At 46.4% G+C, this 9824-nt stretch overlaps 1 protein-coding gene across 4 annotated transcripts in view; it reads right to left on the reverse strand.

Moving 5' to 3' along the window:
• Positions 1-9824, reverse strand: part of LOC137347060 (granulocyte colony-stimulating factor receptor-like) — a 568030-nt gene that overhangs the window by 205778 nt on the left and 352428 nt on the right. Inside the window, exons 1-2 of one of the 4 annotated variants that reach the window (XM_068011068.1) lie at positions 2950-3141; positions 178-264 (exon numbers count right to left, since the gene is read on the reverse strand). The exons of 1 other annotated variant lie outside the window; for it this stretch is intronic. In XM_068011068.1, coding sequence (XP_067867169.1) covers positions 178-244 — 67 coding nt within the window. In that variant the 5' untranslated portion in view covers positions 245-264; positions 2950-3141. Of the gene's footprint in view, positions 1-177; positions 265-2949; positions 3142-9824 lie in introns of those variants that run through there. 2 more of the 4 variants (XM_068011067.1, XM_068011069.1) reach the window with 2 other exon arrangements.

Raw genomic sequence — 9824 nt, forward strand, 5'->3', positions numbered from 1 at the left:
TCGCGGCTGCGAGGTCCATGGCAGGCCTCTTCCAGACCCATCTTCAGGCCCCCTGTGTCACGAATCACAACTTCGGGGGTCTGGTAAAATCCAGCCCATAATGTTTACTGGCATAACCCTTACATAATGAGAGTACTTACATCACCAGCAAGGAAACTGGGAAAAAACTTTCCCTACCTGTTGGAAGACTGAGCAGATAAACAAGACAGTACACAGGAACGATTGAACCTGCAAATATCAGCATGGTGCTGAGTGACACACCACCTGCCAATCACAAGAGACAGTCAGTGAGTTAAAGTTATACCAACATACACACATAAAATAGTCTGATGAACAAAACATACCAGGACAGACTGGGTGTGTAGCAGGACTGACTGTGCAGCCATTGCAATGTACAATATAGTGAACTGGGCCATGGATAATAAAGTCAAAAGTTCAAGGTACAACACAGTGAAAGGTGGACAGTCGAGTGAGCAGTATAGAGTTGACAGTACAGAGGACAGTAGAATGAGCAGTATGGAATTGACAGTACAGGGGACCAGAGAGTGAGCAGTATAGAGTTGACAGTACAGCGGACCATAGAGTGAGCAGTATAGAGTTGACAGTACAGAGGACAGTAGAATGAGTAGCATAGAGTTGACAGTACAGATGACAGTAGAATGAGCAGTATAGAGTTGACAGTATAGAGGACAGTAGAATGAGCAGTATAGAGTTGACAGTACAGAGGACAGTAGAATGAGCAGTATAGAGTTGACAGTATAGAGGACAGTAGAATGAGCAGTATAGAGTTGACAGTATAGAGGACAGTAGAATGAGCAGTATGGAGTTGACAGTACAGAGGACCATAGAGTGAGCAGTATAGAGTTGACAGTACAGAGGACAGTAGAATGAGCAGTATAGAGTTGACAGTATAGAGGACAGTAGAATGAGTAGTATAGAGTTGACAGTATAGAGGACAGTAGAATGAGCAGTATGGAGTTGACAGTACAGAGGACCATAGAGTGAGCAGTATAGAGTTGACAGTACAGAGGACAGTAGAATGAGTAGTATAGAGTTGACAGTATAGAGGACAGTAGAATGAGCAGTATGGAGTTGACAGTACAAGGGACCATAGAGTGAGCAGTATAGAGTTGACAGTACAGAGGACAGTAGAATGAGCAGTATAGAGTTGACAGTACGGAGAACCATAGAGTGAGCAGTATAGAGTTGACAGTACAGAGGACCATAGAGTGAGCAGTATAGAGTTGACAGTACAGAGGACAGGAGAGTGAGTAATACAGAGTTGACAGTACAGAGGTCAATAGAGTGAGCAGTATAGAGTTGACAGTACAGAGGACAATAGTGTGAGGAGTATAGAGTTGACAGTACAGAGGACAGTAGAGTGAGTAATATAGAGTTGACAGTACAGAGGACAGTAGAATAAGTAGTATAGAGTTGACAGTACAGAGGTCAATAGAGTGAGTAGTATAGAGTTGACAGTACAGAGGACAGTAGAATGAGTAGTATAGAGTTGACAGTACAGAGGTCAATAGAGTGAGCAGTATAGAGTTGACAGTACAGAGGTCAATAGAGTGAGTAGTATAGAGTTGACAGTACAGAGGACAGTAGAGTGAGTAAAATAGAGTTGACAGTACAGAGGTCAATAGAGTGAGTAGTATAGAGTTGACAGTACAGAGGTCAATAGAGTGAGTAGTATAGAGTTGACAGTACAGAGGTCAATAGAGTGAGCAGTATACAGTTGACAGTACAGAGGACAGTAGAGTGAGCAGTATAGAGTTGACAGTACAGAGGACAGTAGAGTGAGTAATATAGAGTTGACAGTACAGACGACAGTAGAATGAGCAGTATCGAATTGACAGTACAGAGGACAGTAGAGTGAGTAATATAGAGTTGACAGTACAGAGGTCAATAGAGTGAGCAGTATAGAGTTGACAGTACAGAGGACAGTAGAGTGAGTAATAAAGAGTTGACAGTACAGGGGACAGTAGAATGAGCAGTATAGAGTTGACAGTACAGAGGTCAATAGAGTGAGCAGTATAGAGTTGAGAGTACAGAGGTCAGTAAAGTGAGCAGTATAGAGTTGACAGTAGAGGACAGTAGAGAAAGTAGTATAGAGTTGACAGTACAGAGGACCATAGGGTGAGCAGTATGGAGTTGACAGTACAGAGGACAGTAGAGTGAGCAGTATAGAGTTGACAGTACAGAGGTCAGTAAAGTGAGCAGTAGAGTTGACAGTACAGAGGACAGTAGAATGAGCAGTATAGAGTTGTAGAGTACATATGACAGTAAAATGAGCAGTATGGAGTTGACAGTACAGAGGACCATCGAGTGAGCAGTATAGAGTTGACAGTATAGAGGACCATAGAGTGAGCAGTATAGAGTTGACAGTACGGAGGACCATACAGTGAGCAGTATAGAGTTGACAGTACAGAGGACAATAGAGTGAGCAGTATAGAGTTGACAGTACAGAGGACCATAGAGTGAGCAGTATAGAGTTGACAGTACGGAGGACCATACAGTGAGCAGTATAGAGTTGACAGTACAGAGGACAATAGAGTGAGCAGTATAGAGTTGACAGTATAGAGGACCATAGAGTGAGCAGTATAGAGTTGACAGTACGGAGGACCATAGAGTGAGCAGTATTGAGTTTACAGTACGGAGGACCATAGAGTGAGCAGTATAGAGTTGACAGTACGGAGGACCATAGAGTGAGCAGTATAGAGTAGACAGTACAGAGGACCATAGAGTGAGCAGTATAGAGTTGACAGTACAGAGGACCATAGAGTGAGCAGTATAGAGTTGACAGTACAGAGGACCATAGAGTGAGCAGTATAGAGTAGACAGTACGGAGGACCATAGAGTGAGCAGTATAGAGTAGACAGTACAGAGGACCATAGAGTGAGCAGTATAGAGTTGACAGTCACATTACAATGCCAGCATGCTGAGTACCTTTGCCCGCCTTGAATGCTGCACTGTGTTTGCTGCAGAGTTCTGGAAGCACAATGAAACTAATAACCAGTCAGCTTGTGCCTGCTCCTTTACTCGGACCCACCTTCCAGCTGCTGACGGCTGCCAGTGCTGCACTTTCTGGGTTGAGCTTGCATATGATATAAGTAAATAAGTTGTTTAACCCAGTGTGGACACCAGACAATCAGTCCTGTATTCGGAGAATATGCTCTCGATCCAATCTAACTTTCAGGCCACACCCCTTTCCTTTGCTCTCTCAGATCTTGGCTTTGAATCTAAGCAAAATGAGTAGTGGTCTGCATCACAGTATTGCTGCAATTTAGTTCTTACTGGAACATTCTTAGTTTAATATTCATTAAAGTAAAATCTGTAGGTATGATCACAGGCCGAAGCGAGTGCACGTCTGTACCTAACTCAACTGGAAGCCTGGTTCCTACTGTGACCTGTTGAGGGTCAGTGGGACAGAGGGAGCACAGGACCAGTGGAACAGATGGATTACAGGGCCAGTGGAACAGAGGAAACACAGGGGGCACAGGGTCAGTGGAGCACAGGGCCGGTGGGACACAGGGCCAATGGGACAGAGGAAACACAGGGGGCACAGGGTCAGTGGAGCACAGGGCCGGTGGGACACAGGGCCAATGGGACAGAGGAAACACAGGGGGCACAGGGTCAGTGGAGCACAGGGCCGGTGGGACACAGGGCCAATGGGACAGAGGAAACACAGGGCCAGTGGGACAAAGGAAACACAGTGCCAGTGGAACAGAGGAAACACAGGGTCAGTGCAACAGAGGGAGCACAGGGCAGTGGGACAGAGGAAACACAGGGCCAGTGGAACAGAGGAAACACAGGGTCAGTGCAACAGAGGGAGCACAGGGCCAGTGCAACAGAGGGAGCACAGGGCCAGTGGGACAGAGGAAACTCAGGGTCAGTGGGACAGTGGGAGCACAGGGCCAGTGGGACAGAGGAAACAGAGGGTCAGTGGAACAGAGGGAGCTCAGGGCCAGTGGGACAGAGGAAACTCAGGGCCAGTGGGACAGAGGGAGCACAGGGCCAGTGGGACAGAGGAAACACAGGGCCAGTGGGACAGAGGAAACACAGGGTCAGTGCAACATAGGGAGCACAAGGCCAGTGGGACAGAGGAAACACAGGGTCAGTGCAACAGAGGGAGCACAGGGCCAGTGGGACAGAGGAAACAAAGGGCCAGTGGGACAGAGGAAACACAGGGGCAGTGGAACAGAGGGAGCACAGAGCCAGTGGAACAGAGGGAGCACAGGGTCAGTGGAACATACGGAACACAGGGTCAGTGGAATAGAGGGAGCACAGGGTCAGTGCAACAGAGGGAGAACGGGGCCAGTGGGACAGAGGAAACACAGGGTCAGTGGGACAGTTGGAGCCCAGGGCCAGTGGGACAGAGGAAACACAGGGTCAGTGGAACAGAGGGAGCACAGGGCCAGTGGGACAGAGGAAACACAGGGCCAGTGGGACAGAGGAAACACAGGGTCAGTGCAACAGAGGGAGCACAGGGCCAGTGGGACAGAGGAAACACAGGGTCAGTGGGACAGAGGAAACACAGGGTGAGTGCAACAGAGGGAGCACAGGGCCAGTGGGACAGAGGAAACAAAGGGCCAGTGGGACAGAGGAAACACAGGGGCAATGGAACAGAGGGAGCACAGGGCCAGTGGGATAGAGGAAACACAGGGTCAGTGGGACAGAGGAAACACAGGGTCAGTGCAACAGAGGGAGCACAGGGCCAGTGGGACAAAGGAAACACAGGGCCAGTGGAACAGAGGAAACACAGGGTCAGTGCAACAGAGGGAGCACAGGGCCAGTGCAACAGAGGGAGCACAGGGCCAGTGGGACAGAGGAAACACAGGGACAGAGGAAACACAGGGTCAGTGGAACAGACGGAGCACAGGGCAAGTGGGACAGAGGAAACACAGGGCCAGTGGGACAGGAAACACAGAGCCAGTGGAACAGAGGAAACACAGGGTCAGTGCAACAGAGGGAGCACAGGGCCAGTGGGACAAAGGAAACACAGGGCCAGTGGGACAGAGGGAGTACAGGGCCAGTGCAACAGAGGGAGCACAGTGCCAATGGGACAGAGGAAACACAGGGCCAGTGGGACAGAGGAAACACAGGGCCAGTGGATCATACGGAACACAGGGCCAGTGGGACAGAGGAAACACAGAGTTATTGCAACAGAGGGAGCACAGGGCCAGTGGGACAGCGGAAACACAGGGCCAGTGGGACAGAGGGAGTACAGGGCCAGTGGAACACACGGAGCACAGGGGTGGAGGAAAAGGAATACAGGGCCAGTGGAACATACGGAACACAGGGACAGTGGGACAGAGGAAACACAGGGACAGTGGGACAGAGGAAACACAGGGCCAGTGGGACAGAGGGAGTACAGGGCCAGTGGAACACACGGAGCACAGGGGTGGAGGAAAAGGAATACAGGGCCAGTGGAACATACGGAACACAGGGACAGTGGGACAGAGGAAACACAGGGTCAGTGGAACAGAGGGAGCCCAGGGCCAGTGGGACAAACTGTGTATAAATTGGCTGCCATGTCTCCTACATTTACAGTAGCTACTACACTTTAAAACACACTTCTTTGGCTATAAAGCCCTTTGGGACATGGTAAGGGTGTGAAAGGCACTTTGTAAATCTAAGTCTTTCATGTTCAGTGATCTGGTCCTCAGCTGAAGTTGCCTATCGTACCCCTGCACACTCATTGTTCTTCAGGCATTATGGATTATAAATCTATTTTTAAAAAGTGCTGAAGAATAGAGTACTCAATGAACAATGGAGTGCTCGATGTATTGTGAACTTCTGAAGATTGTCTCTTATCATTGGGACTGAGCCTAATACCCAGATCATCTTAGTATCTGCACAACTGATATTGAGACAGACTGATACAGGTTTGGAGGTCTGACATGTAGGCAAGGTGAAAAGGTTAGGGAGTAAGAGAATGTGTTACAATACAACAAGAATTGCAGAATGTTCTCGTTTCTATAGTGCATTGCAATGTTTACAGTCTGCACGATGTTATCACACTGATAGTGTTTATCTTATATCCTCAGTTTGCATCAAACATAAATCTCACACATAATCTGAACTGTCGACATTGCCTTGTTGCATCACAATTGAGTTACGTTATTTACAGGCCGGGTAGTAAGAGGCATCAGAGCAGCGCTCCCTTATTTACCAGTGAAATGTGTGTCCTGTTTGTGTTAATGAGCTGCAGAATGGATCCCAACATGCAGTAGCAGTTACGTAAGACTAACTGATACTGTACACCATGCAGTAAGGGGAAACCTGTACCCACTGGAATAGTTCATTTACTGAGATCCCGGAAATCAGCCAGGTTGTCTGTATTCCCCATCAAAGCTCATAAGGTCCTCACAGAGGTGAGACCTTGATGCAGGACTCAGCAACGTGTCCATATACGGACATCAGTGTCCGTGGTAAAAATGTTGAAGTCCGTGACTGTGAATTTTAGGCATGAGAAATTTCCCACCGACTTCTGCTTTCAACCAGTCCATTTAAAAAAAAATTGCAGCCATGTGTTTCAGTTTCACAGCTGCCAGGTTTAAATTTGAACAAGTTCAGGGTTTGCCAGCAGTTTCCGATTTTTTTTTAAAGGTCGCCGGAAACCCTGAACTTGTCCGATTTGGAAGTCGCTGTTCTTGCTCTGAGCGCCTATCAGCTGTGAAACTGCAACTGGTGGCTGCGATTTTTAAAAAACTGAAAAATTATAAAGCTGATTGATTAAGGAGAGCATTGCAGTTCTGGAGAAAAAGGATGTCCCAGAGGGGTTGAGGACAGAATCAATTTGGCTAGAGCTGAGGAACAAAAAAGGTGCAGTTACATTGCTCCGGTGTTGTCTATAGGCCACCAGCTAGTGGGAAGGGTGTAGAGGAACAAATTTGCAAGGAAATTATGGAGAGGTGCAAGAATTAGAGGGTAGTTATAATGGGGGACTGGGTTAATAGTCGTGTAAAGGGCAGTGAAGGATAAGAGTTCCTGAAGTGTGTTCAGGAAAATTTTTTACAGCAGTATGTTTCTAGTCCAATGAGAAAGGAGGCACAGCTAGATCTGGTTCTTGGAAATGAGGTGGAACAAGTGGGTTGAGTACCAGTAGGAGAACATTTAGGGGATAGTGATCATTTTATCATAAGGACAAAGAACAATTCAGAGGAAGAATAATTAACTGGGGAAAGGCCAACTTCAGTGGGGTAAGAATGGAGCTGCGGCGAATAAATTGGAGTCAAAAGTTGGCAGGAAAACCTGTAGCTGAAGAGTGGGCTACCTTCAAAGAAGAGATAGTTCAGACACAGTCAAGGTATCTTCCCTCGAAGGGGAAAAGTAGGGCAAACAAATCCAGAGCTCCCTGGATGACAAAAGAGGTAGAGATTAAGATGAAGAAAAAGTGTGCTTATGACAGATGCCAGTTCGAAAATACTATTGAGAACCAGGCTGAATATAGAAGGTCCAGAGGGGAAGTGAAAAAGCAAATAAGAGAAGCAAAGGGAGAGCATGAGAAGTGACTGGCAGCTAGCATTAAAGGCAATCCCAAAGTTTTCCATCGACATATCAGTAGAAAAAGGGTGGTAAAAGGAGAAGTGGGGACCATAAGGGATGATAATGGGGATTTACACATGGAGGCAGAGGGCATAACTGAGGTATTAAATAAATAATTTGCATCTGTCTTTACCAAGGAAGAAGATGCAACCCAGGCAATGGTGAAAGAGGAGGTAATTCAGACACTAGAAGGGTTTAAAATTGATAAAGAGGAGGTATTGGATAGACTGTCTGTACTTAAAGTCGATAAGGCACCAAGACCGGATGAGATGCATCCAAGGATACTGAGGGAAGTGAGGGTGGAAATTGCAGAGGCACTGGCCATAATTTTTCAGTCTTCCTTAGAGTCGGGGGTGGTGCCAGAGGACTGGAAAATTGCAAATGTTACACACTTGTTCAAAAAGGGTGAAAGGATAAGCCCAGCAACTACAGACCAGTCGATTTAACTTCGGTGGTGGGGAGTCTTCTAGAAAAAATAATTTAGAACAAAATTAATAGTCACATGGACAAATGCAGGTTAATTAAGGAAAGTCAGCATGGATTTCTTAAGGGAAATCATGTTTAACTAACTTGCTGGAGTTTTTTGAGGAGGTAACAGAGGGTTGATGAGGGCAATGCAGTTGATGTGGTGTACATGGACTTTCAAAAGGTGTTTGATACGGTGTCACACAACAGACTTGTGAGCAAACCTATAACTCATGGAATAAAAGGGACGGTAGCAACATGGATACGGAATTGGCTGGGTGACAGGAAACAAACAGTAGTGGTTAATGGATGTTTTTCGGGCTGGAGGAAGGTTTGTTGTGGAGTTCCCCACGGGTCAGTGTTGGGACCCTTGCTTTTCCTGATATATACAGATATTTGAAAAGGAAGAGTTAGTAATTTTTTTATTTTATTTAGAGATACAGCACTGAAAAAGGCCCTTCGGCCTTCCGAGTCTGTGCCGACCAACAACCATTTATACTAATCCTACATTAGTCCCATATTCCTTACCACATCCCCACCATTCTCCTACCACCTACCTACACTAGGGGCAATTTACAATGGCCAATTTACCTATCAACCTGCACGTCTTTGGCTTTGGGAGAAAACCGGAGCACCCAGCAGAAACCCACACAGACACAGGGAGAACTTGCAAACTCCACACAGGCAGTACCCAGAACTGAACCCGGGTCACTGGAGCTGCGAGGCTGCGGTGCTAACCACTGTGCTACTTTGCCACTCTATCTAATTGTTGGTCCTCTAGAGAGTGAAAATGGGGAGTTAATAGTAGATAATAAGGAAATGGCAGATGAAATGAACAAATATTTTGCTTCTGTCTTCACTATACGGGATACATAAAACATTGCAGTAATAGGAAATGTAAATCAGGAGGTGGAAGGAAGAAAGGAACTTGGTGAAATTATAATCACCAGTGAAGCGGTACTGAGCAAACTGATGGAGCTGCGGCTGACAAGTCCCCGAGTCCTGATGGGCTTCATCCTTGGGTCCCAAAAGAGGTGGCTAATGAGGTAGTAGATGTGTTGGTGTTAATTTTTCACAATTCGCTAGATTCTGGAAAGGTTCCATCTGACTGGAAAGTAGCAAATATAACCCCTCTATTCAAGGAGGCAGAAACCAGGTAACTACAAGCCAGTTAACTTGATGTCTGTCGCGGGGAAGGTGTTAGAATCAATCATTAAGGAGGTTATAGCTGGGCACTTAGAAAAACGCAAGGAAATTGGGAATAGTCAGCATGGTTTTGTGAAAGGGAAATCATGTTTAACCAATTTATTGGAGTTCTTTGAAGGAGTAATAACCGCTGTGGATAAAGGGGAGCCTGTTGAGGTGCTGTATTTGGATTTCCAGAAGGCATTCGACAAGATGCCACATAAAAGGTTATTGTGCAAAGTAGGAACTCATGGTGTAGGGGGTAACATATTAGCATGGATAGAAGATTGACTGGCTGGCAGAAAACAGAGAGTATAAATAAAGGGGTCCCTTTCTGATTGGCAGGAAGTGACGAGTGGAGTCCCGCAGGGGCCTCAACCTTTTACAGTTAATGTCAATGACTTAGATGAGGGGAGAGATGGCATGGTAGCTAAATTTGCAGATAACACAAAGATAGGTAGGAAAGTATGTTGTGAAGAGGACATAAGGAGGTTGTAGACCCAAAGGAATAGGTTGAGTGAGTGGGCAAAAATCTGGCAGATGAAGTATAATGTGGGAAAATGTGAAGTTGTTCACTTTGGCAGGAAGAATAACAAGCGGAATATTACTAAAATGGAGAACAA

Source organism: Heterodontus francisci, chromosome 31, assembly GCF_036365525.1.
Source record: "Heterodontus francisci isolate sHetFra1 chromosome 31, sHetFra1.hap1, whole genome shotgun sequence".
In the NCBI taxonomy this organism is placed as follows: domain Eukaryota; kingdom Metazoa; phylum Chordata; class Chondrichthyes; order Heterodontiformes; family Heterodontidae; genus Heterodontus; species Heterodontus francisci.